The sequence below is a fragment of the Pelodiscus sinensis genome, chromosome 7, assembly GCF_052426305.1.
Source record: "Pelodiscus sinensis isolate ZL-2025 chromosome 7, ASM5242630v1, whole genome shotgun sequence".
In the NCBI taxonomy this organism is placed as follows: Eukaryota; Metazoa; Chordata; order Testudines; family Trionychidae; genus Pelodiscus; species Pelodiscus sinensis.
In genome coordinates, this window is record NC_143058.1 from 13,432,004 (window position 1) to 13,459,295 (window position 27,292).

Consider the following 27,292-nt stretch of genomic DNA (forward strand, 5'->3'; position numbering starts at 1 on the left):
AAACTCATTCTCCTCCTGAACCCCCAAGTTCCCTCATGTACCCTAAGTAACTGCCCTAGCACCGACACCTCTCTCAGAGCCAGCACTCCATCCCCCTCCTGCAACGCAAGCTCCAGCCCTCAGCCCCCTCCGAGAGCCAGCACTCTATACCTCCTCCTGAACCACAACTGTAGTGAAAGTGAGTGAAGGGGCATGGAGTGAGTGGAGTGGGGAAACCTTGGGGTAGAGGCAGAGTAGATCTTGGGTTGCCCTTAAATTCAGGAAGGGATCTGGGATATAAAAAGGGTGAAGACCTCTGCTGTAAGGGAACTATGGGAGGTCAACTCTAGAGCTCTGACTATAGTTCTCTTCAGCCCGTTTACTTCATGGTAAAACTCTAGAGCCTTGTCTCCACTAGGATTTTAGAGCAAGATCCTAACACCTGGGGGCAAAGCCTTAGCGGAATTGTGCAGGAGTAAATGAGAGCAGAAAACAGTTACTAACCTTTCACAAGTGTTGCTCTTCAAGATGTATTGTGCATGTCCATTCCACTTGGTGTGCACATGCTCTATGCACTGTGGCTGGAATTTTTTTCCCCACCTTCTGATGCCGTGCAATGCTGGGGAAGGCATAAAGACAACCCCCAATCACCTCAGTTCCTTTTTTCTGGAAACTCCAAGGCAGAGGGGTGGGGGCAATGGAACTGACATTTCACAGAACAATTATTAGAGGTTAGTCACCGTTTTTGCTTCTTCACCTGATTGAACATATGTATTCCTCTCTTGGTGACTATCAAGCAGTTAAATAGGCACAAGGATCAGAGTTCATGTTCCCAAAGACAACCGTACAACCCTCAACCACATCTGGCACTATGAATACTTGAATACTGAATGATGGCACAATGGAGGAGGAAATGTCACAGGTTGCTTTTTTGCTAATGCCCAGGATTGGGATCTGGACTAGGAATGCTTGGTATCTTGCAAGGCAGACAGACAGCTTGTCCAGAAGAGATACACCTGCCAGAGCATAACTCACGTGGATACAAGAAGTTATCCAATATGAAATTCTCCGTGTGGAGATTGAAATACCTTTCCTTCTGTCCACTATGGCCACCAATAGTTGAGTGGGCCACTGAAAAGGGTTTGGCCCTGACTATGTAGAATGCTTGTCTTACGCCCAATATATTTACCTGTTGCTCCTCTCTGTTTGTATGTGATGTCGGGTAAAATAGAAGTACATTGACTTGTTGATATGAAAATTGGAAACCACCTTAGACAAACTAAAGACGAGAACATAAGTATCCCTTATCTTCACAGGCGCCTGTGTATGGTGGTTCGGATATAAGAGAATGTCAATTCAGAGATTCTTCTAGCAGAAGGAATGACCATTAGAAAAAAGTCCCAAGGGGGAAAGAGGTTCCCTTTGTTGAGTTCCTTAGTTCTTGAAGGAATCTAATTGTCACGTCATTAGGGGAAAAAAGCAGTTACCCAGCTTATCCAAAATGCCAGGTGAATCTTAATACAGGAAATTTTTAACAACACTAATTATTTACAAGAGAACGCAGTTCACTGAGAAAATGTTCAAATGCAAGATCAGTTCTAGCAACCATCACATATGGTAAGAAGGAACTGAAGGGTGGCTGGGTGCTTTGTACTGGTGCCAGTGATGGGCAGCAGCAAGAGAGCACATAAAACACACCAACAGGTATCACTGAGAGAAAAATTTCTAGGCACTGTGCACAGGGTCTGTGCACACATCAAGAGTGGAACACACAAGTATAATCACTCGAAGAAAAATGAAGCACATTCATTGAGGTTCATGCTAATACATGGTAAATTGAATAAGAATATAAAACCTTATCAGCAAAAATTAAATATAAGTCAATTTTGATGTCTCAAGAGGTTGTATAACTTATATAAACTTTAAATAAGTACCTGAATATCTGGAGATTCACCTGAATTTGTCACTGCTTCTGAGCACCATACAAGGAGGCTGACAGAATATTTACTAACAAAACCCCCCTTTGAATATTCATAATTTCAGAGCAACAAAATGCTGGGAACACAACTACAAGCAGGCAGCATAACTTCTCCTGCAGAGTAAGGCACACGGCATAAAACATGAATCTTCAGAGTAAGCAAATCATTTTTTACAAATGTAAATTATGCTAAATTTGCAGGCCTTTACACTTTCCAAAGCCAAACGAAACTTCTGTGGGACAGGGCGATAGTGAAGTCCAAATGCCGATATTCGTGTAGATAATGTCTCACAAAAGTGATGACTGGCTCTTTGGAAATGCCACTGCCACCAAATATTTTCACAAGTTGCTGTGTTGCCAACCAATATATTTAAAAGTTATAATTTGAAACACTAAGGTTTCAGGGCTCAAATAATGACATTTCTGCTTTTATTAATTACCTGAACCACCTTGCCAATGACAACCTTACAAGACCCAGACAATGCATTTCCTTACAAATTGTTTATATGTTAACATCTTATTTTTTTAACCGATGATTTGCATTGTTTTCTTAAACTTTAAACATTATAGGCAAAATCTGATTTAAGACAAATACTTACAAAGGAAACTACTAAAGCATTATACCAAATCAATTTTCCATTTATTTAGTCTTAGGCCCTGACTTCATTAAGGAAACTAAGACTTCCATTGTTGACCTTGCACTGGCGTAGAACAAAATTTGAACTGGTAATTTACTGGGACTGAGCTACAAAAAGGCAACATCTCTACATTGGAGCTCCTCAGTGATCCCATTACATGTGCAGATGTGTCATTTCCTCTCCTCCCATCCCCCAACCTATGGTGGAAAACCCCAGCCACTGGAGATGGGAATTGAAATGATGCAGTCAGAAGATGCTGTTTCTTGTTAAATACTGAGGTGGCTTTTCAGACGTGTGGTGCTGATTGATCTTGGCCTAGGCGTTCTAATTCACATCTGACAGGGATTGAACTAAACGACTGGTAATGCACTGCAATATTTTGGTTTTAAAGTACTGCATTTGTTTTCAGAAAAAGCAGAAAAGATCTACACATTTAATGGCCACGCTCATATGTGGGGATTTTGCAGTGTGGAGGGACATCATTGTTAAATAATTGACAAAAGTTATGCTCACAGCTCCAACTATTAGTTAGCAAGATTCAAACATGTAAGTCCCTAAAAAAAATTGAAAATACTTTACTCTCTCACTCTGCTTTTCCACTCCAGCTTTCAAAGAAATGATCATAACCATGGGGTAAATCCATTAGAGCTGTAGGTGATACCCAGGCCTGGTATTCTCCAAAAAAAACATATTCCTGGGTTAGTTATTGATTTATAGCCGTTGGGCTGATGTTGTGGTTTGAACTTGAGGCCTATTTTAGAAATACTTTCACAGTCTTGCAGAAATTAGCTGCAGCAGATTTTTTGGAATTTGCCAAGTAAAACAGCTAAGTGGTCCGTTTTTCCAGAACTTGAATTATAAACTGTACACGCTGAGGTCAAACAGCAGGGGACTGTGCTTATGGAATGCTTCTTATACTTCTTCCTCTCAGTTATTATACTTGGCAGAGAAATGTCTGAGTCAGATTTTACTTGAATCTCTCTACCGAAGTCAGCATTTTTACTCTAGGAACTGCAACATCAAAGGAATTGTATGTGTAAGGGTCATCTTCAAATGATCTGAAGGCTGGTAAGGATTTTAAAAAGCACACATTCTTGGCCACTATTTGGGTAAAAAATATTTAACAAAATGTGGAAAAAAAAACATTTCAAATGGTTTTGACGGACCCTCAGCTACATGAATCCCGTTATATTCATTCACGCTAGTAGTAACGCAAGGAACTTGCTCTCTTCCCACTCCTCACTCTCATCATCATTCAGAAACCTTTACTCATGCTGACTAGCACCCTGCTGCAAAAGGAGATTCCCCGAATTCAATGGGAATACTAAGTCAGGTACTCCGCAGTTAATACAGGTCGAACCTCTCTATTCCAGCACACTCTGGTCTGGCAACATCTGTGGTCTGGTATGATTTTAGTTAGCTGGGTGTGGCCAAGTTTCTTTACAGCCACCCGTCTGCACTGTTAGCTCTAATTTACAACCAAATGTCTTCTAAGAACCCAGTAAACAGTGGAAGTGTTAGTAATACAGCTAGATAATATTGACCTCCTATGGCTTGGCAAATGCTCTGCTTTGGCATTGCTCAAGTCCAACCTGTAGTGGCAGAATTTAGCCCAATATAAGACTGCATCTGCGTCTAGCTCTCCATTCCACTTTAATCCACAGCTTTATCTCTATTAACAATTTACATCAGGTTATACCACCATTTGTTTTGACAGTGTTCTGCAAAGAACCTCTAATTATAAACCAGATCCCCAGATCCAAACTGTCCCAATCTTTTAAGATTGATCCAGGTTTTCCAGCTTTGTTTCATCATTGGCTTTCAGATCACTGGGAGGTCTGTGTGCATGGTTTATAAGAAATTAGTTGTAATAGTTCCAAGATGTTGAGGAACACACAGACACACACACACGATGGAGGCGAACCAACTAACAAGATTTCCTGACATGACCTCAGTGGGATGCTGCATATCACGGCCACTTGGAACTTCACAGCAGGGATAGGACCAAAACTCTTTTTTGGTTAGGGGAGCAGTGGAAACATGCTGTCTTGTATATGCAAATAGTTAAAAGTCAAATCCCATTTTGTCTGTTACAGAGAAGGTGAATGTTCTCTCATACCTTGAAATTTGCGTAGGCAGTGTAGCCTAGTAGATAGAACACTGGACTAGGACCCAGGCTTCTTGAGGTGCTGCCATTGGACTACTGGTTGACCCGTTTCACTTCTCTGTACCTCAGTTTCCCTTACTGGGGATAACAATACTCAACTCCTTTGTACAGTGCTTTGACATCCACTGAGGAAAAGTGCTTTATAAGAGCTCAGCGTGATCATCATCTTGCAAGAAACCTCTACCATTTGAGCTAAGACAGCACAGATACTGGAACCAGTGGTGCTGCTGCACCCCCGGCATGGTTTCCATTATGTGCAAAGTTTACTGTTTCGTTCAATGACTTTTGTAAGCACACAAGGCTTCTGACACACAGTTGAGCAGTTCCAAGACCATCCAGTAGAGGGTAGTGGAGCATACACATGCACCAAGCTAGTCTGCTAAAACAGTGTGCGTTATGTCCTTGGAAATACTTAGTTAACTAAATCCCATTTTGTCCCCATGCACTACCAAAACTACATGTGGCAGGGATTTTGTAGCAGCACATTCTTACCCATTTTCCTTTCCGCAGGCTACTCCATGCTGCAGAGCAAAGAGGTCATTCCTGTAGCAGCCATAAGTCTGCTTCCCCCTCTGCTCATGGCTGTCATGATAACGGTGACATTTTACCTCTGCCGCACCCAGAAACGGAGAAAGAGAGCCAAGGACTGGGGCCAGAAGCACCCACAGCCCCAGGCTTTGCCCGAGCCAGGGAAAGCTGCTGAGGATGATGAGAAGTTATCTGTGATGACCGACGACCATCACTCCCGCATGAGCTTGACCTGTGCCAACAGTATCAACCACAACACCGAGCTGTTACCCATTGAGCTGGACGAGGTAGTGGGGAAAGGTCAGTTTGCCAAGGTCTGGAGGGCAAAGCTGAACCACACCACTTCGGGGCAATACGAGACCGTAGCTGTTAAGATTTTCCCATGTGAGGAATATTCCTCTTGGAAAAATGAAAGCCAGATCTTTACAGATGCCAGCCTCAAGCATGAGAGCATCCTGCAGTTCCTCACAGCAGAGGACAGGGGATCTGGGCCGCGGAAGGAATACTGGCTCATCACTGCCTACCACAGCAGGGGGAACCTGAAGGACTATCTGTCCCGGCACATTCTGAGCTGGATGGACTTACAAAAAATGGCCAGCTCTCTGGTGAACGGCGTGGCTCACCTGCACAGCGACTACACTGCCTGCGGCAGGCCAAAGATCCCCATCGCTCACCGGGATATCAAAAGCACCAACATCCTGGTGAAGAGTGAGTGGGAGTGTGTGATCTGTGATTTCGGCATTGCTCTAAGGCTAGACCCTTCCTTAACAGCAGATGACTTTGCTAACAGTGGGCAGGTGAGTAAATCCAAAGCTGGGTCACTGACAACTTTACAGAAATTCATGGGGTCACTCAACAATACATCCTGAGTATGCCACAGGCTGAAAACCACATGCTGCCAGACGCAAGAAGGCCCTAGTGGGAATGAGAAGGGGTGCGTGGGGAAGGGAGGGGAATGTATGAGAATTTTATGATTTTGTCCACTTTGATGTAAAGGGGGAAGTCAAACTAGATTTGCCCAGCTGATAAATGTGCTCAGTATTAGAATGGGATATGCTGAGGCACACCAGCAAACCATGATGCTAGCTTTAAAACAACACACAACCCAGTCCAGTGTCTTCTCTATTTCAGGCGCAGGCTGGGAGTTTAGACTTTCCAGTTCACAGGATGTTTAATGCCGACGACAAATAAAATCAACCATCTACTTTAGCTTTTCTAAAAGAGCAGATGCAGGAGTGAGATGCCCATGCTAGTGATGTGTATAAAATGTGTATCTGCAAAAACGAGTTGTGGATCTCCAAAGACATAAAGCAGATATCTGCAAATTTGCAGGGATCTAGATACAAAATTTGTATCCACATATGCATCTGTATCTACAAAAATGAGCCGTGGGTAGCCGCGGATATAAAGAGGATATCCATGGATTTGCAGGGCTCCAGAGATGGGGCCCATCTGCAGAATCATTAGGCAGATAGTACATGCTCATTGTACTCCCCGTGGCTGCTCATAATGAAGCTGAACAGCAGGGAGAGAGGATGGGAAATCATCTTACATCCTCCCAGTGCTTAGCAGTGGGTGTGAGTTTGCTCCTGAGCAAGACCAATCAGGCCATGATGATATTTCAGTCTCTTCTACCGACTCACCTCAGTTTTAACATGGCAGGTGCTTACTAGGCTGCAGCTGCCCTCAGATACATCTACTAACCTCTGGCTTGCTTGTTGTTCCTGGCTAGGTCGGCACTGCCAGGTATATGGCTCCTGAGGTTCTAGAGTCTAGAGTGAATCTGGAAGACCTGGAGTCCTTCAAACAAATGGATGTCTACTCCATGGCCTTGGTTTTATGGGAAATGGCCTCCAGGTGCGAGGCTGTAGGAGGTAGGAAAACTGCACCGCAGTCCTATGTATTCCCTTCTTCCCAGACGCAAAGACAGTGCATTTTTGTAAGTGAACCACCCTCGGACGTAATCGTTTTCATGCTCTCTTTCCACTACGCAGCCACCAGGCCCACTACATCTTTCACTGATACAACCCTGCTGCTCATCTCACGCATAGCAGTTCCGAAAGGGTGCTGAGCACCAATGGAAGTTAGATTCTCCAGCACTTCCTAGGATCAGGCACACAAACTGCTAAGCATTCCCTGCTTGCTACATGCCGGCTTGCAGAATGTTCTTCAGGCATCGGTTCGCAGAAGCCATGATGATGTGCAAGGTGCACCAATGCAGATGGGAGAAAAGAGCAGGCTCTCCAGGGTTTTGGAGGCTGTTGTCCGTGGTGATGGAACACTGCAAAGGGGACGGAAAGGGAACCAGAGAAAAAAAGTGTGTCTAAAAAAGCTCCTGGGTGAATCTTAGCTCTACTGAAATCAATGGGTTTCCCTAATTGACATTTGTGGAGCCAGGATTTTATCCCATGCCTCCAAACAGGCCTCTAGCCAGCCAAGTAAACATGCCTGTGTGCACAGAGTAGAGCTATGCAAAGGCACATTCCTGGTGCACCGTATAGTTTCTAAAAATGCCATGATTTACACTAGAGCGTGATGGGATTCTAAGGGTTCTCACCACCCCCAACCCCAATCTGAAGCACCCAGTGAAAACGTCAGCATTACACAAGGCAGATTATATGCATGAGTGTGCACACAGCAAGCATGGGAATTAACTCAGTCGCCAGAGGCAAGTTATGTTCTGTTCAACTTAACAAACACGCAAAGCCACCGAGCCCTGAATATACACATTTCCCATCATGCAAGAACACTGCAAATGGCATTGTTAACAATGCACTCAACAAACGAACCACAGCAGACTCCCTGTCCCTTTATACAACACAATGAAGCGCATCCAGCTCCCATACAAAAGCAGTTTACAAGCTCTGGCATCCTATCCAGTCATAGCCCCATGACTTTTCAGTCAGTGTCTATTTCACTATAATATCCTTGCTCCAGTCTTTCCACGCTACAATTGACTAGGATTCCGAAATGTTCTCTTCTTCCTTCTCTGCCTGTCTCTTTTCCTTCAGGCTTACTGCTTTTGCCAGTTTTCCTTATGATTAATTCCCTCCTCCTGTTATCCAAATTGCCCCATTCACCTCAGCCCTTTCTTCTCACCATCCCGACCCTCTTCCATTCCGTTTTCCTGCTCTGCTGCCCTCCTTATATGCCCCCACAATTCACTCCACTCCCCTTTCCCATCTCCTACACCCGTGGCCAGGGAGCTGCAATGATTCCTGGAACAGAAGAGACTAATACATTGAAAAAAGGACCCATTGTTAGAGACTGGCATCGGGGAAGCCATGGAAATCCTACCTTCCTCCTTCAGGAGCTCTGCTTTCAGCAAATCCCCGTACAAACCAAGGGGATAGCAAGAAATGTCTTCCTTTGCCACAATAGTTGCCTCAGAGCCCTCCCCTCTGCTATACCAGAGTGGAAGAGGGTAAGTGCTTCCCTAAAGGGGCAGATGAGCCTGTCACAAGACAATGACTTACAATGTACCCATTGCTGTGGGATGTAAGATACCCCAAACCACTCCCCCTTTTAACTTGTCATACCCGGATATAAAAAGCACCTCAAAAATCTGAAACTTAAAGGCTAATGAGAATCACTGTATCTTAGGTCCTTCTGACAAAAGCTGAGTTGGTGAGAAGAGTTTTGCGCCATATTCTGAAGGGTAATTCTCTCAACTCCCTCGTGCCACCAGAGGGAGCTATTTCCACAGCTCTGGAGTCTCCTCAGCAACACTTCCCAGGCTCCCGCTTTCTCGTTTCCTGTCTGCGGGTGGGTCTCAGCTCCCGAGGTCACACTCTAAAGGCATTTACCTAATCTGTGATGACACAATGCTGTCTCAGGCAGACAGGAAGGCTGGAGGCCAAAAGCAAAAAATGTGTTCCAGTGAAAAGATTCTGAAACGTTTTAAAAAAAAATTTTTTTTATTGGGAATGGGTGTTTCCTCCCCTTACCTTTTCATTGCAACCCCACTGATGTTAGGTACAGCAGAGGTTGCCCATATGTTTCTGCAGATTTAAATTCACTAACTTTACTAGTGATAAACCTCAACCAAACCCTCTGCTCCCTAACACTTTCTGGACTTTGAGGACATTAAGGTCTGTATATAAACTTTGTGTCTCTAGCCAGTCTTAAAAAACAAACAAACAAAAAAAACCACACACACACACACACACTCATTCCCTTTCTGGTTCAATGCACCAGAAAACAATGAAAGACATCCAGTAACTTTGATTTATCACTTTCTTCTAGAAGTAAAGAGTTATGAGCTACCATTTGGATCGAAAGTCCAAGAGCAACCCTGTGTGGATACCATGAGAGACATTGTGCTGCATGGCAGAGGGCGCCCAGAGATACCTTGCAACTGGCTGGTGCATCAGGTAAAGAGCAAAAAAAAAAAAAAAAAAAAAAAGGACAATAATAATTCAAGACATCTATTCATTGTCATGACTTGCAATTGATATATCATCTTTGAATGACAATTTAAATACCTCTATAGTCCAAATCACACACTGAAGGAGGGAGATGTTTCAAAATTGCCTAGGTAGGAGCTCTTAAATGATGGGAACACTTTTGAAAAAATTCCACCTGTTTTGCAATTTAGCTAATTTGATAAATAAACTCGATGTTAGGAGCCAAAACCTCTGGCTTAGAGCATGTCTGTCACGTGTTCACACTGTGCAATGGCTCACTTAATTCACAGGGCACTGCTTCTGCCTCCTAAACAGGGGTCTTCTAAACCCACAGAGTTTTCAAAATGGCCTCACATATGCAAAATACAATCTGAATTTTGCATTCACTCCAGCCTCGGATTATCATTTATCCCATTTTTACTGGACAGCCCCTTATTTAAAGACCTCCCGGGATCCTAACCATTTTTTAAAAACGAGCACATTGTCCCATATTTCCTCTGCAGAGGGGAGGGGAGAATCACAGAACCATAGAGCTGGAAGAGACCTCAGAAGGCCTTCAAGTCCAGCCCCCCCTGCTCAATGCAGGACCAACCCCAATTAAATCAACCCAGCCAGGGCTTTGTCAAGCCAAGACTTTGTCAAGCCAAGACTTAAACACCTCTAGGGATGGAGATGCCACTACTTCCCTAGGTAACCCATTCCAGTGCTTCACCACTGTCTTAGTGAATCGTTTTTCCTAATATCCACAAGAAAACTGATGTTCAACAAGGACAAGTGTAGAGTCCTGCACTTGAGACGGAAGAATCCCATGCAACTTGAAACCATTGTTCTTTGTTCTGCCATCTGTCACTACTGAGAACAGCCTTTCTCCAGCCTCTCTGAAACCTCCCTTCAGGAAGTTGAAGGCTGCTATCAAATCCCCCCTCACTCTTCGCTTCTGCAGACTAAATAGACCCAACTCCTCCAGCCCCCTAATTATTTTGGTTGCCCTCCACTACATCCTCTCCAATGCATCCACATCCTTCCTGTAATTGGAGACCCAGAACTGGACACAATACTCCAGATGTGGCCTCATCAGAGCCAAGTAAAGAGGAATAATCACATCTCTGGATTGACTGGCAGTGATCCTCTTAATGCAACCAAATATGCCATTAGTCTTCTTGGCTACAAGGGCACACTGTTGACTCGTCTCCATCTTCTCATCCACTGTAATCCCCAGGTCCTTTTTTACAGAACTGCTACTTAGCCAGTTGGTCCCCAGCCTGCAACAATGCTTGGGATTCTTCCATCTCAAGTGCAGGACTCTACACTTGTCCTTGTTGAACCTCATCAGTTTTCTTGTGGCCCAATCCTCCAATTTGTCTAAGTCACTCTGGACTCTATCCCTGTCCTCCAGCATGTCTACCTCTCCCCCTAGCTTAGTGTCATCTGCAAACTTGCTGAGGGTGCAATCCATCCCCTCATCCAGGTCATGAATAAACACGTTGAACAAAACCAGTCCCAGAACTGAACCTTGGGGCACTCTGCTAGAAACCAACCGCCATCCTGACATCGAGCCGTTGATCACTACCCGCTGGGCCCAACCTTCCAGCCAGCTTTCTGTCCATTTTACTGTCCTCTGAAGCCTCAAACACTGGCAGCTCCTCTCCCTTCCTCACTCTACATGCTGTGGGGGTGAACTTGATCCCTGCAGTGGGGCAGGATAGACGAGCCGCCGGCTCTTGGAGCTTCAGCCACTGGAGCCCCGAGTGCCGGCAGCTCCCCATCCCCTGCTGCAAGCCTGAAGCCTAAGGTGCCAGTGCATCTCCCTCACTCCCATGTGGCTGAAGCCCTGAGTGCCAGTGCACCTCCCCTGCCCCTGCAGGGCTGAAGCCATGAATGCTGGTGGCTATCCCCACCCCATGGGGCTGAAGCCCTGAGCACTGGCAAGTCCTCCCCCCGTGTGTCCCGTATTCATCATAGAGAAATATGGTCACCCTACTCCAGGCTCTCTGTAACAAAACACTATTTTTGAACCAAGAACCAAGCTGTAAACAGTGTCAAAATGAATGTGTGGTTTCTAGCTGGAAGAAAGTTTGTGGACACATTTTTGGCAATGTTCACTCAGCTATTAGACCTCACATTTGAAGGAAATTGTGAGCCCTCAAATCTCAACTGCAATATTCTTTAAATTTTTAAACATGGGGTTCAGATCTGCACCCTGCCAGCTTTTAAATAACATTTGTAACTGCTGATAAAATATGCACCCCCTTGGGTCTATGACAAGCCAGATTGCAAAGGCCTGGCTCTACCTAGATTATTTTTATTAAGCTGAAAAAGAGTTGTTTCTGATCAGGATATTTATCTTCCCCTCGCTCGTTAGAATCAGTTCTCCTAAAACACAACGTGTGACAGCCATCTGCTGGGAGGAAAACAGAATATGTGTTTATACATTCTATAACTATTTCCCACCCCACTAGCTCAAAGGTTCTTACTCTCTTAAGGTTTGATGCTGAGAGACTGACACAAGACACTCATCTCAATGGAGTTACAGCTGTCACACAAAGCAAAAGTTGGAACAGGCTCTAAGTCAGTGGTTGCCAACCTTTTAAACCATAAGATCACTTTTTCAATTTAAGTGCAATGTAAGATCTACCACCTCAAGCCCAAATACCCTTGTCCCAGTACCTTCCCACCCCTTTGAGGCCCTGCTCCTGCCTCACCCTTCTCAGAGGCCTCACCCTGCTCTCTCCATCCCCCTTCCTCACTCACTTTCACCAGGCTGGGGTAGGGGTGCAGGCTCTGCTCTTGAGTGAAGGGGTTTGGAGAGTGGGAGGGGTTCTGGGCTTAGCCCAGGGTAGGGGATTGGAGTCCAGGAAGAGTTTCAGGGTACAAGGTCTGGGCAGGAGGTTGGGTGCAGGAGAAGGTTCAGGGCTGTGACAGGAATTCAGGAAACAGGCTCTGGCTGGGCACCATTTAACCGAGACGGCTTCTGGGTGATGGAGCTGTGCGGTTAAGGCCACCACTCCTGAAAGCAGCTGGCATGTACAGCGATGGCTTCATGGTGCCATGTGCTGCCCCTCATCTACAGGCTCTGTGCCCACAGCTCCAACTGTCCCGGTTCCCTATTATTGATCAATGAGAGCTGCAGGAGTGGTGTCTGCAGGAAAGGACGGCATGTGGAGACCCCCTGCTCTGTCTCTCTCAAGGGCTGCAGGGACATGTCAGCCATTTCCAGGAGCAGCAATTATCACCGAGATAATGACTCCAGCCAATGACTGGAGATGAGTGAAGGACAGTGTGTGTTTGTGTGAGAATGACAGACACGCACCGTATGTGAGAGTGACAGTGATTTGCATTGCCAAGCTCCCTCCATCCCTTTCTCTCTGTGTGGAGATAGGGTACAGGAGTGGTACACCCTGACATCAGTGTCCCCCTTTTCCCCTCCCACAACCTGCACAGTAAGCAGGGGGCTCCAAGCGAGGCAGCTCCAAGGCAGAGGCCGGGAACAGCATGACAGTGGGTGGAGGAGCAACTGAAGAGCCAGTGCTTGATAGCTTCCTGGCCAGACCCACCTGTCAGAGGCTCCAAGATCTACCAGTTGGTGACCACTGCTCTAAGTTAATGCATTGCTCAAAATGCTAGATCGATTTGTGCACTTCCTTCATAGGGATACCTCCTAGTGAAATGAGAAACCACAAACAACATTTTAGGCTGAGATATTCACAGGCACCTATGTGAGTTAGACACCCAGATCTGGTGCCTGACTCCCTTAGACAGCTGGAAATTCCCATTTTAACCTAAAGCTGTTAAAACAATCACAGACATTTATTATAGGATAATTAACTGGCTGTGCAGCCTTTTAGAAATTGTAACCAAAAGATTAAATACAGGTTTGATCTCCCCGTCTGGCACCCTGGGCACCCTCCCAAACATGGGCCTGGGCTTCTATCCTGACCCTGGCCGCCCTTGCTCCCAGCCAAGCTTTCTGGTCCAATAATATCTGTGGTCCTCCCAGACCACGGATGTTGTTGGACCAGAGAGTGCCGGATTTCAGAGGTTCAACCCCGTAGTCAATTTCACCATTTCAGCTACAGTATTTAAATCTGAAATTTCACCATGTTGTAATTGCAGCAGTCCTGAGGCAAGGAGTTGTGGGGTGGTCACACAATTATTGTAGGAGTTGGGTTATGCTATTGCCACTCTTACTTCTGTGCTTGGCTTCAGAGCTGGGCAGCTGGAAAGCGGTGGCTGCTGGCAGGGAGCCCAACTCTAAAGGCACCAGCAGCCATGCAGAAGTAAGGATTGCATATACTATTTCCACCCTTAACTTCTACACTGCTGCCTGCAGAGCTGGGCTCTTAGTCAGCAGCTGCCACTGACTGCTCAGCTCTGAAGTAAGGATGGCATGGCATGGCATAGTATTGCCTCCCTTACGTCTGAGCTGCTGCTCGCTGGGTGTTGCCTTCAGAGCTGGGCATCTGGCCAACAGCTGCTGTTCTCCAGCTGCCCAACTCTTAAGGCAGGGCAGAAGTAAGGGTAGCAATAGCATGAACCTGGCCTAAAATAATCTTGTAATCCCCCTCCCTCAACCTTTTGGGACAGGATCCCCATCTTGAGAAACACTAGTCTCCCTAGGGAAATCTGTATAGTATAGGGTAAAACACGCAAGAGACCAGATTTCATGGTCTGTGATGTATTTTTCATGGCTATGAATTTGATAATACAGTTTTGCTATGAGTCTAGATAATGCCCAGCAGAGAGAGAGATCCCATCTCAGCTGGGGGCTTTGGGTGTTCCTCATTAAGTAATAATGAGAATGGCAGCATTTATCACCAGTAATTAATTACACAACAGTATCCGTGATACTGCTGTTTCCCATGTACTTACAGTGGAGAAATAACTGCAGTAATTGAGGCAATTGATCACCGAAAGTACAGTAATCCTAGGACTTCAAAGTGCTGATTTTCCACCTCTGTTTCTCCTGATTCTCCAAACCTAATCTCCAATTATTTTATTTCAGGGAATGCACTTTCTGTGTGACACCATCACGGAGTGCTGGGACCATGATCCCGAGGCTCGCCTTACAGCCCACTGCGTGGCAGAGCGATTCAATCTGATGGCACAAACGGACTGTGATGACATCCTCAACAACAATACAGACAATGAAGGAAGGAAAACAGCCCACCCAAGCGGAGAACATCAAACTAGTGACGGGAATAGAAATATCCAGTGATGGGAAGAAACAAAAGCCTTGTACCAAAAAGAAACTAGGAGATAAAAGAAACATGTGGCTCTAAAAAGACCTCAGATCATTTTCTGAAAGAGAACTAAGAGTCTATAATTTATTTATCAGACCTTTCACCCCATTAGGTACAATGCAAAGAGCTCTGGGATCAATACTTTGGCTCAAGTGCAACACTGTATAGAAATGGATTTATTTTGTACTTAGATGTACGATGTTAACACATTTTCTTTATTATTTTAAAACTAGCACATTTACCTGGTGTTTCTTAGGTCCTTAAGGAAGGGCTTGGAGGGGGGGGGGGTGAGAATGAAAGGGGAAAATGCAGGAGTCAGGATTGGGGGGTGAGGGACTCTGGGCAGGGGTGTGTGTGTGTGTGTGTATGTGTGTGTGTGTGAGAGTGATGGGATAATCCACCCCCCCCCAATATTCATGCAACAAACTGCTTTACTCTCGCTCCTTGACGAAGGGGAACAACCAGCAGTATCCCCAGATGGATCAGGATGGTGGTGGGGAAACTTCAGGCCACCCCCTCACCCCATCAATGGGTACCTGAGGGCCAGGAACTGAGGCAGCCCTGGATTGGGAGGGCACCCCCAGCCAGCTCCTTCCACCTGCCTAGTGATTCTTTTTTTTTTTTTTTTTTAGAAGAAATCCCATTCCAGGCACATCCCATTTTCCTCATACAACCAAACCTTTATGATGCTTTAAATTATGATAAGAGGAAGCTGTATACTGAATTTGGTGGTCCTAGCTCTTACCACTTAGGAGTCGTCCTTGGACAAACAGACACTTTCAAATATAGAGTAGATTAATGTTTAACCTTTATTAATAAGCACCTAGATTCCACCTCTATTCCTTTACACGTTTTGTTCTTTTCACGTTTAAACCAATGAGGTTTACCCTTAATTTTCTAGTCTATTGATCTCAGATGTTAGACGAGAGCATCATCTTTCATGACACCATTCACACAGCAGCCAGCCCTTTGCGTATTGCAAGGAGACCTGAAATTAGGTTAGCAAAAGCCTGATTTGCTTTTTAACACCAACACACATCTTTTCCCAATGTAAAATTCCTAGGAATGCTTGACTTTTCCTGCTGTGTGTTAAGAGTACAAAGGTCTTTGGCAAAAAAAAGACCTACTCAGAGAATATGGTTCCACTCTAAACAGCACCCACCCCTTAGCCCAGCTAGGACTGAAAGGCAACAAGAAGAGTGTGGCTCCACTGTGTAAGGAAATCTGCAAGTTCCTGCATGATAAAATCATCTTCACAAAGGCAGTGTATGGGGTAGCGTTCACAGGAACATATTACCTGTAAGTCTGCAACTGCATGGATCTACTGCACAGGTAAGGGGAAGGATGGGAGAGAGCAGCAAAATGGCCGTGAGGGGTCTGTAATCCACAGGCTCTGTGTTATAGGGAGAGATTCTGTGTAAAGCCTCTGGATTTGCACCACTTCACAGGAGTGACACCCAATTTAAAGCCGTTTCTTTTCCTAGATCTTCCCAGTTCTGTTTCCATCTCTCTCTCAGGTTGTTACAGGGGGAAAAGGAGAGAGATTATGTGATTATACAAGTGGGTGTTACTGAAGCATCAATTCTAGGGGAATATGTTTATTGAAAAGGTTTGTATGCTGCTGGGCACCTATTTTAAACCTCCATCTCATAGCCCCAGCCACATGCAGTGCTTCAATCCTCTCCCTTGACTGCTCTCCCCCCCCCACCTGGGACTTGGGACCTTTTTTCAAGTGTGTGTCTACATTTGAAACAGCTTTGCTTCTTCCATTTATCAAGAGCTTCCTCCCTTTCATCCTGCTAGCCCCATACTTCACTTCTTTCAGCCACTAATCACCACTCTGACATAACCCACTTCCTCTCTTACCACAGGCCGTACAGAGAGAGAGAGAGATAGCAGTATACAGCATATACACAGGAAAGAGAAGGTAAACCTGTGACTCCCACATCTAAGGGTTGCAACAGGAGACTAATGTGATTTCTGCATTAGGTTCTACAGCACCATGTTTGTTCCGCATAGAGTCAATTTCAAACGGTGCAACTCCCAGAACAAGTCTAAAATTAAGATGCTTCCAAAGGCATCCTGAACCCCCTCTCACACAAGGGGAGCGGTGCCTACCAAGATGGTGGTGAGGAAGCAAGACAGTTAGCTGAGAGTCACACTTGTGTCTCAAATCCTAGAGTTGAAGTCCAATTCCTTTGCAAAGGGAGTATCTGCAAGCTGTGGGCCCCGGGCATGTGGGTGATTTTGCCTGAAAACAGGAACTTTGTTATTTACATGACACATTGTTTTCTTGAAAACATACATGAACAAAAGGAGTAAAAACAGTTTTCAAGCTCAGAGGCCTCAAGTCAGGCATTTGAGTAATGTAGATATGCCCAGCACCCAGGGCTTTCTCTGAGTCAATCACGTTTTAGACTGAAATGTCACCTGAACTCACCCCCTTTATAAACAGGGATACAGAAGTGGCTGCAGTAGGAAACTAACTTGCTTTATCTTCATGTGCTTATGAACAGGGGACACTTCTGAAGGAGGACCCTGGTCTCCTGTTACGCTAGCTCAGGTGTCCAGTGCCTTCTGGTGGAACAACCCCAAATGGTGAGGAAGGCAGTATCGGGTACAGGAGCAGGGAAATTTCAGAGCCACACAAAGTCAGCAGAGAACTCAGATTCCCCTCCACCACAGCAGGCGCCTTGATACCATTGTGCCTTTCTGCTTACTTCTCTACTGGGGGCTGAAGCTAAAGAAGGGAGTAGGTTGCCAAGGATTTTTTTGGGGGGGGGAGGGGAGGGGACAAGGAATTTTTCATAGATCCTGCCACCATCATCCCAAGGACTTTAGATTACCCTAACTGAACACTGGCAGATTTAGCATGTTGTACTATTAGCACGTGCATAAACATTTGGACAGACCCCCACAATAGCTGGGACACAATGCAGTTGGGTAAAGGATAAAGTTTCAGCATTCACTCTGATTTCTTTACATCTGTGGATTTAAAAAAAATCCCTTGAATACTATTAACCAGTCATTAAGCCTGTTATTAACAGGCTCCTTTAAGATGCATTCATAGATGGAGCAGTGATGTATACTGACAATGAGCATAACCTGTCTATCAAAAACACTGAGTGAACAGTAAAAAACAAGCAGTAATGGCAACATATTTGTTTCCTTAACTTGGCTAGTACAAAGTGTTCATCTGTATCACGACCATTAGTCAAAATTATTAAAAAATTGCCTTTAAAATAAATTAATATTTATTTTTTCAAAAACAGGGGTGCTACAAGGTATTAAGCCAATAGTTTCAATTTTAATTTTACTTCTGTTCTAAATAATTTCCAAATCTGTAGGGAAAAATAAAGGGTATTCTGTACAATTAACTCAGAGCCTAAACCACACACCCATTTGCAGAAGGAAGTTTAATATAAGTACTAGTGGTTAGATTCTATGGCTGCGGAAATATGGCTAGACAGTCGTGAAAGACAGATGTAAATACAATATTCATCCTAATCACTTGGACTCTGGGAAAACAAACAAAACAAACTAATCATTTTGTAGTTTTATTTTCCCCCACATTTTTCCTCGCACATGGACTATGATTTATATTCAGACCTCAGTGCATTTCACAGCAAAATGTACAAGGAAATCAAATAGTTGTGCATTAACCCAAAGTTTTTTTTTTCTTTGCGCTGAACAATTTACAGGTTTTTGCTGGATGTTAATATGGTTATTTAATTTTTCTTTGATGCCTTCTTACATTCTTATGCCTTCTGTGGGAAACATCTTACCAAATCACACAGTTATGAGTTCGTATGATGATGGAAGAGGCCAAGCCATTTACAGTGGCTGGTGAGTGGCAGATAATGTTATATACACTGATTGGAAGACTACATCAGAAGGAAAAACAGAGTAAGGCACCACTCTTGGAAAATTATGGTAGCTTGTAGTAACAATAATGAAAGACATAATCAGTACTATTCTTAATTGCCAGCAATTCTTAGACTTCAATAAAATACTTATACTATAAAAAATGAGGGATGTTTGTACCTGAATACGGTTTCCTGATATCTGATTGTGTTTTAATATATATCCAGTCTCAAGCAAAATAAGCCTTTTCACGTACTATGAAAAACCAAACCACAGTCCATGTGTTCAGTGGTCACATTTAACTGCTTTGTTTTTTTGTTCTGGACATATATACAAAAGGAGAAAAATCAAACCAATCCAATGGACAGCATGTAACACTGGCACTTCACCTCCAAGATGACCACATGCGCTGAGATGAAGAAATTAATACAAAAGTTTTAAGTTTGCTGTTCAGTTTGAAAGCCTTAGTCCTTGAGGAAAAGGTTGAACTACATTTTCACTGTGAGTAAATCTTAAACAATCACTCCAAAAGTGAGATTTAATAAAATTAGGAGCTGAAAAGTGTTCTGAATTATTCTTCCAATTCAAGTCAATTCTTTCAAGTATACTAAAATGTTTCAGAGAAAAAAATGTCTCCATGGTTACAATTCCAATCAATTTTTATAAATCCTTAAAAAAAGAAAAAGCTAGTCTCTACATAGCTCCTATATTCCTCCAATGCATGCTCACGTGCTTTTAGAAGGGAAAAAAAAATCTTGTCACAATCCAGATGATTCTTAACACTGATTCCAGGTGCAACTTCTGAATTCTCCTCTAGTTTTCCATCTGGAGGTTAATCACTGGGTATACAAGCAGCAAACACTTTTTTTGTTGACATGGGTACTGAGTATTTCACAGTTATTAAACAGAGCTCAGTGCACAGATTCTCAAAAAAAGGTTCACAAGTCACTCCAAAGTTAAAGCCTCTGAGGCAACATTTCATCTGACCTCTGCTGTTCAGAAAATCAAATGGTTTATCTCTTAGGCAGCTTTTGCATTGGACCTGCTTAAAAGAACACATTACATAATTCAGATAAAATCTTTTGGATCATACAAAAACAAGTTGGTGAACATACCTGGCAACGTGGTCTCGACACCTTTGATTATGTGTAACTTTAAAGTGCCCTAGCATTTTATTCCTTTATGCGCATTTGAATTTGTGCAATTCTAAAAAAAGGTCGCACAGCGTTATAGACTGTGTTTTGAGAGTGACAAAGATTAGATAAACAGAGGAACCCATCCTGAAGAATCTTATCTAGTTAGTGTCCAGTTGCTGATTCTGTATGGTGGGGACAGTTTTCCAGAGGGGGTTATAATAGACCCAGCCATCTCCCTGCAATTCAAATGGGAAACGTGTTACACAGATTAATTATAAAAATTCATATAGAACAGCATTTTGCAAAGCCAAATGTCAGACTGACAGCACTAGAAACTAGAAATACACAGCTCATATATATTATAGATATCAACAGTGCAAGCCTGCCCCATAGTCTTCTGCCATTGTGTCTTAACTTTGCTGTGGAGAGGCCATCTCTAAGGATAAGAACACCTAAGAGCTTAGCATGCACTAAGTCTGAGTGTGAACAGCTAGAGTGCAAATCTATAGCACACTAGTCTGTCTCACACTATGAGCCCTACTATCACGCTCTAGAAGTTCTGTAGTGCACTTTGACATAGGTAGATTTTGTTTAAAACAGACATAAGTGTTTTACGGAACTTTCAAAATGTGGTAGCAGTGTCCATATGACCAGCTAGTACATCCAAGTTAGTGCACTCTAGGTTTACAGACTGGCTTGTCACACAGGAACTGACCATGGAGGCAAGCCCTAAGGAACCAGACTCTGGTCACTAGGACTAACATGCCACTAATTGATATAGATATTGTGATGAAGCTCTGGCACTCTGATCTGGTTTGAAATCAGCAACTTATTTTGGAAAGGGTAAGCAAACAGCCATCACAGAGAAATGGCATGTGCTCACCAGCAATTTGGGCTGTGTTTGAAATGATGATCTAGAGAGGATCTTATTTTCCCTTCCCTGAGCCATCCAATATGTCAAATTCTGTTTTAAAATAAAATATCTAAAAGCAAAAAATTGTTTTTTAAAAAACAAAATCACACACCAATGTAATTAGAACAAATTCCATGATTAAAAAACATTGTTAGTTTGAAAAATTTAATTTTTGTTTTCACAAGTTAATGAAGTTGGCCAATTTCCCTGGGCAGTGAAAATCTTAGTAAGCCAAGTGATATGTTCGATCAAATTTTAAATTTGGGAGAGGTAATTTATTCTCTCTCTATCACTTTGCCACAGATGGACAGACATCAGGGTAAGTTTTCACAAACCAAAACATTTTGTTTAGATTTTTAGATAATCCTATGAGATCAAAGAGGTTACTTCAGCAAAGTTTCTGAACCAAGAGAGATGGAGACTCCGAGGGTACTGAGGGAGTTGGCAAATGTCATTGAGGAACCTTTGGCCATTATCTTTGAAAAGTCGTGGAGATCGGGAGAAATCCCGGATGATTGGAAAAAGGCAAATGTAGTGCCCATCTTCAAAAAAGGGAAGAAGGACGATCCAGGGAACTATAGGCCGATCAGTCTTACCTCGGATCCTGGAAAAATCATGGAACGGATCCTTAAGGAATCCATTTTGAGGCACTTGGAGGAGAGGAAAGTGATTAGGAATAGTCAGCATGGATTCACAAAGGGCAAGTTGTGCCTGACCAATCTGATTAGCTTCTATGATGAGGTAACTGGCTCTGTGGACGTGGGAAAGTGAGTGGATGTGATATACCTTGATTTTAGCAAGGTTTTTGATACAGTCTCCCACAATACTTTTGCCAGCAAGTTAAGGGAATGTGGATTGGATAAATGGACGGTAAGATGGATAGAAAGATGGCTAGAAGGCCAGGCCCAGCGGGTAGTGATCAATGGCTCGATGTCAGGATGGCGGTCGGTTCTAGTGGAGTGCCCCAAGGTTCGGTTCTAGGACCAGTTTTGTTCAATAACTTTATTAATGACCTGGATGAGGGGATAGATTGCACCCTCAGCAAGTTTGCGGATGACACTAAGCTAGGGGGAGAGGTAGATACGCTTAAGGGCAGAGATAGGGTCCAGAGTGACTTAGACAAATTGGAGGATTGGGCCACAAGAAATCTGATGAGGTTCAACAAGGACAAATGCAGAGTCCTGCACTTGGGATGGAAGAATCCCAAGCATTGTTACAAGCTGGGGACCAACCAGTTAAGTAGTAGTTTTGCAGAAAAGGACCTGGGGGTTACAGTGGATGAGAAGCTGGATATGAGTCAACAGTGCGTCCTTGTAGCCAAGAAGGCTAATGGCATATTAAGTTGCATTAAGAGGGGCATTGCCAGCAGATCCAGAGATGTCATTATTCCCCTTTATTCCGCTTTGGTGAGGCCATATCTGGAGTAGTGTGTCCAGTTCTGGGCCCCCCACTACAAAAAGGATGTGGACGTACTGGAGAGGGTCCAGCGGAGGGCAACCAAAATGATTAGGGGGCTGGAGCATGTGACTTATGAGGAGAGGCTGAGGGAGTTGGGTCTGTTTAGTCTGCAGAAGCGAAGAGTGAGGGGGGATTTGACAGCAGCCTTCAACTTCCTGAAGGGAGGTTCCAAAGAGGATGGAGAGAGGCTGTTCTCAGTAGTGACAGATGGCAGAACAAGGAGCAATGGTCTCAAGTTGTGGTGGGAGAGGTCCAGGTTGGATATTAGGCAAAACCATTACACTAGGAGGGTGGTGAAGCACTGGAAGGGGTTACCTAGGGAAGTAGTGGAGTCTCCATTCATAGAGGTGTTTAAGTCTCGGCTTGACAAAGCCCTGGCCGGGTTGATTTAGTTGGGATTGGTCCTGCCTAGAGCAGAGGGCTGGACTTGATGACCTTCTGAGGTCTCTTCCAGCTCTATGATTCTATGATTGTTACTAAGTGTATGACTACAGAGCAATTACACACCCCATGTTATCTGGCTTGGAGTTGCAGGGCTCGAGCTTAGGGGCTGTTCAACTGTGATGTAGATGTTCAGGTTCATGGACTCTCCATCTTGAAGAGTTCTACAGACTGGACTGAAGCCTGAGCCCTAATGTCTACATCCCAATTTAAAGAGTCCCTGAGCCTGAGCCCATTTGCCCAAGTCAACTGTATATAGATACCCTGGGAGAAAGAATATTCTGCAGTGGTCCCTTTGATTTGACTTTAGAATACCCTACAGTTTGTGGTTCTGAACCACAAGTATTTTAAACCTTTTGCTATACTGAGATAAGCAAAAAACAAAAAAACCCAAAAGGCTTTCATATTTTACCATACTGTTGCATTTGTGATCACACAAATTTCTGTCACAGTATAGATTAGGGATGTAAACGAGTAGCTGACTACTTGCATTCCCCTCCCACCCACTCCAGCAAAAGGGCGGGGGGGGGGGGGGGAAGGAGTGCCAGAAGCAGGAGCTGGTAGGAGTTGGTTTAAAAGCTGGTTCCCCCCCAGCACCATCTCCACAGTGCAACCTTCCCCCCCGCCCTCCAACGGCTGCCTCTATCAGAGGCAGCAGCGCGGTGGGAAGGAGGGGAGAGGCTGCCACACAAAGCAGCCTCTGCCTTGGCAGGCGGATAGGGGCTGCTCCAGGCAGGCAAGCAGCTTGGCTCATGCCAGGTCCAGGACCTACCCCCGCTGCACCCCTGCAGTTTAAATGTAGGAGTCCAGCTGCCTGTGTGCCCAACTCCGACTAAATTTAAACTGCAGAGGCATAGCAGGAGTAGATCCTGAACCCGGCGTGAGCCAAGACTGAGCATTCCCCTTTATTAACTAATCGGGTAGTCGATAAAAATTCTATCGACTATTCGATTAGCTAATTACCCACCTTTTATCATCTTCAGTATGGATCTGAATCACCACAACATAAATCTGCAGAGCAGCTTCTGGTTTCTACATAGACAGGAACATCTGCTTACAGGCTATCACACCAGTAATTCTAGTCTTTTGAGGGGCATCTTTTATAGATAACTAGGATAAAAACTAGATCATGTGCCAGTCATTGAACAAAGCTGCATTCAAACCTGAAAAGGATCTTAATGAAAACAAGCTGATGAAGATATGAGGGAGAGAGAATGTTCACTCTGACATTTCTTCCTTTTTGTTACAATGATGTTTTTGTATGCACACCAGGTACTCAGCTCTTTAGCTTCCCTTATACAGGCTGAATCTCTAAAATCCGGGACTCTCTGGTACAGCAGGACCACAGATATTGCTGAACCAGAGAGCCCTGGCTGGCCAGGTTTAGCAGTGCATCCCCAGTAGGGCTGATGCCAACAGCCCTGGCCAGGGCTGACAGCAAGGAGCATAGTCCCAGCTAGGGCTGGAGGTAATGGGGGTAGTGGCCAAGAGCACAGCACCACCCGGGGCTGGCATGGTGGGAAACACAGCCCCTATCTGGGTTGGAGTGGGGGAGGGTAGTCCCAGTCACAGCTGATGGCGGGGAGGGTAACCCCATCTGTGACTGGAGGCAGCATGGTCGGCAGCCAGGAGCGTGGTCCTGGCTGGGGCTGGCGGCATAGAGCACACCCCCAGACAGGGCTGGAGTCAGTAGGGCTTGCAGCTGGGTGCAGCTCGGGCTGGTGCAGTGAGGAGGTGCAGTCTCATCTGGAGTTAGAGGCAACAGATCCGGTCTTTGTCTGGGACTGCTGTGGTGGGGGACGCAGCCCCAATCAGGGCTCGCATGGTGTGGGGCTGGAGGCAGCAGCAGGAAGCACAGCCCTAGCTGGGAGCAAAGCCTACAGCCCGGTAGGGAGCATTAACCTCCCCTTGTTGGGCAAACTCCGTTGTTCAGAACCAATCAGGTCCCGAGGGTGCTGGACAAGGGACGTTCGACCTGTATTTTGTTCAGATATTCAGTGTCTCCAGTTACTTTTAAACCACCCACAGCTTCCAAGTGTCTCAGCTGAATTATAAAACTTGTTTACTTTCAAAGAAAGTTAAGCCATACAAACACTTGCAGTTGTGGGGTCATAATTGCAAAACTAGGCTGTGCTGTGAGCGAGGAGGCAATGTTCTGCATGCTAGGGGCTTGGCTGCTCTTAAACCATCTGGCTATTGTACAAGGCAGTAATCCAGATTTCCCAGTAGATGGACTCTGAAGCAAAAAGCTGAGTACTTTACCCTGACAGGAAACTCAGGTTGAATAACAACTGGCACTAGAATTGATATTGTGAATATATGTTCTTACAATAGCTAGCAAAATGAGAGAAGTGCATTTATCTATATATTCCACTTTACAAATTACAAGAGAACCAGCAAGGCAAAGTAAGGAAGAGGCAGCTCCTCTCATGACACTAAGGGGATTTTTCAAATTAGATGCATAACAACCAAGTTGCTGGAACAGCCAAGAGGCAATAAATACCTCATTCAAGCTGTTTGTTATCTTAGAATAGAAAACTACTATTTTTCTAGTGCTGGTCTCTGGGTGAAAAATACATTACTACTCTAGAAATAGAGTCACTGTATATTTTTATGCCTTTTACATAACCATATCAAAAGCTGCAGTTTCCATTTTTATTATTATGGGCAAGGATCTAGGTTCTTAACACTTATGTTTAGTACACAGAAGTTCTTTACCAACAGCCTTTTAGCTTTAGAGGCATCCAGTCTGGAAGGGAAGAATTATAAGAAAAGCTGACTGATATTTAATTAAATGTATTATATGATACAAGACCCTGTGGCAAGCTGTCACCAGCACTACCGAGCAAATCTTCTACAGGCTCATGACCAGTATGTTAATATAAATACTCGTGTGAGCATTTACAATACATGCACCCACACACAGAAGTGACTTACTTCTTTAACAAAGTATTTTGTGCTCCATGGTGACTCTGTTTCTGCACGAAGTCTCTCTTCATTTCTCTGCCGTTCCTCAAGGGCTCGCTTATGCTCTGTTGCTTTGTCAATGTCTCCATCCTTCAGAGACTGTGTTACATGTTGCCACAGTCGCCTACCAATCAGAAGGCTATCATTTATTCATGAGTATTTTCAAAAAAGTAACGGACTGATCACAGGCAACAAACAAAAATTCATAGCCCATAACTTGTCCACAACCTTTACTATAAATATTCTGACTAAATATTGGGGGAGGGCAGCTGCTGCAGAGGGAGGGAGACAGTGGCACAGCTGCCGGGGGGCCACCAGAGCAGCGGATGCTCTAAGCTGGATTTTACATCCCTGCCTCAATCAGTTAACTGGTTAAACATGATGTTTAACTAGTTAACCACTTAATCAGGATTCCATGGGTAGGATGTCCCAGCCCATGGCACAGTACGGTGGACCTGGACAGGCTGAAGCAGCCCCCTGCCCCTGTCGGCTATCCTGGCTGATTAACCGATAAACATCACCCCGTAAGGGTGATGCTTACCAGTTATAATTGGTTCTCTGGTGACGTTCCTACTCCGGGGACTGCTGCTGGGGTCGCTGAAGCAGCAGCGACTCTGCTTGCTACTCAGGTGGTCCCAGGACCAGACCCATCAGCTGCCAGGCAGTCCCCAGGGCCACCTGAGGAGCAGCTGATGAGGCTGGCTGCGAGGTCATCCAAGTGGCTGGCTACAGAGCCACTCCAGCAACAGCAAATGTAGTTGTCCCAAGGGCCACCTTAGCAACAGACCCCTGAGCCTGCTTCTTGGAGGGCTGCTGTAGAAGTCCTGGAGGTTGCGAAAAGTCATGAAATCAGTGATTATTACCATGACAGACACGGAGCCCTAATCAGCAGCTCTGATTAATTTCACGTATTTCAGTGGCTTCCTGGATTGCAGTCACTTTTCTTACCAAAGCAGTGTTTAACTGGGGACACTATTTCACAATTATATTCCAACCTCTTCTCAGGCATGATAAATTAATGTTAAAAAAATAGAGCAGGATTGAAAGGCATAAGAAAAAGGGGAGCTCGTAATTTAGTCTTCCATCTCTAGGCTAGCATGAAGCTGCTCTCAACTACAAAGCTAGATCACAGATGGGCAATAAAACAGCAGTGGTCTACCAGCTGCCACTATATTTACCTGCACTTCCATAGATACCAGTGATTGCAGCTCCCGTTTGCCAAGGACGTCACTTCCCACAGCCCATGTTGGCCAGAAACAGCAATTCATGGCCAATAGGAGCTGCAATTGCCTGTACTTGTGAAGGCACAGGTAAACATAGCAGTAGCAGCCTGCCAGTGGCTAACCCTGGCAGTCAAGATCTGGCCCTCGTGCCAGTAACTGCCTGCCCCTGTGCCAGACTGCACACAAATGAAAAGATGCAGAAAATTTCAGCCTAATCCCTAGTGGACTTTTGTATGCATCTTAAAACTGCCACACAAATTTTGTTTCTGCAGAGGGCTGCCCTGTTAAAGGACTGCTGGGCTTCACAGATGAATGTCTAAGGCCGTGGTCCCCAACGTGGTGCCCGCGGGCGCC

At 44.7% G+C, this 27,292-nt stretch overlaps 2 protein-coding genes across 5 annotated transcripts in view; one reads left to right on the plus strand and one right to left on the minus strand.

Annotated features, from left to right (window-relative positions):
- LOC102457599 (TGF-beta receptor type-2-like) overlaps positions 1 to 18,964 on the plus strand; it is a 77,668-nt gene extending 58,704 nt beyond the window's left edge. For 2 of the 3 annotated variants that reach the window (XM_089779683.1, XM_006137658.5), the window contains exons 4-7: positions 5,273 to 6,087; positions 7,023 to 7,164; positions 9,536 to 9,663; positions 14,699 to 18,964. In XM_089779683.1, the coding sequence (XP_089635809.1) occupies positions 5,273 to 6,087; positions 7,023 to 7,164; positions 9,536 to 9,663; positions 14,699 to 14,911 (1,298 nt within the window). In that variant the 3' untranslated portion in view covers positions 14,912 to 18,964. The remainder of the gene's footprint in view (positions 1 to 5,272; positions 6,088 to 7,022; positions 7,165 to 9,535; positions 9,664 to 14,698) is intronic. The other variant, XM_075933186.2, reaches the window with a different exon arrangement.
- Positions 18,481 to 27,292, minus strand: part of OSBPL11 (oxysterol binding protein like 11) — an 82,021-nt gene continuing 73,209 nt past the window's right edge. For both annotated transcript variants that reach the window (XM_075933183.2, XM_006137655.3), the window contains exons 12-13: positions 25,686 to 25,839; positions 18,481 to 20,172 (exon numbers count right to left, since the gene is read on the minus strand). In XM_075933183.2, the coding sequence (XP_075789298.2) occupies positions 20,095 to 20,172; positions 25,686 to 25,839 (232 nt within the window). In that variant the 3' untranslated portion in view covers positions 18,481 to 20,094. The remainder of the gene's footprint in view (positions 20,173 to 25,685; positions 25,840 to 27,292) is intronic.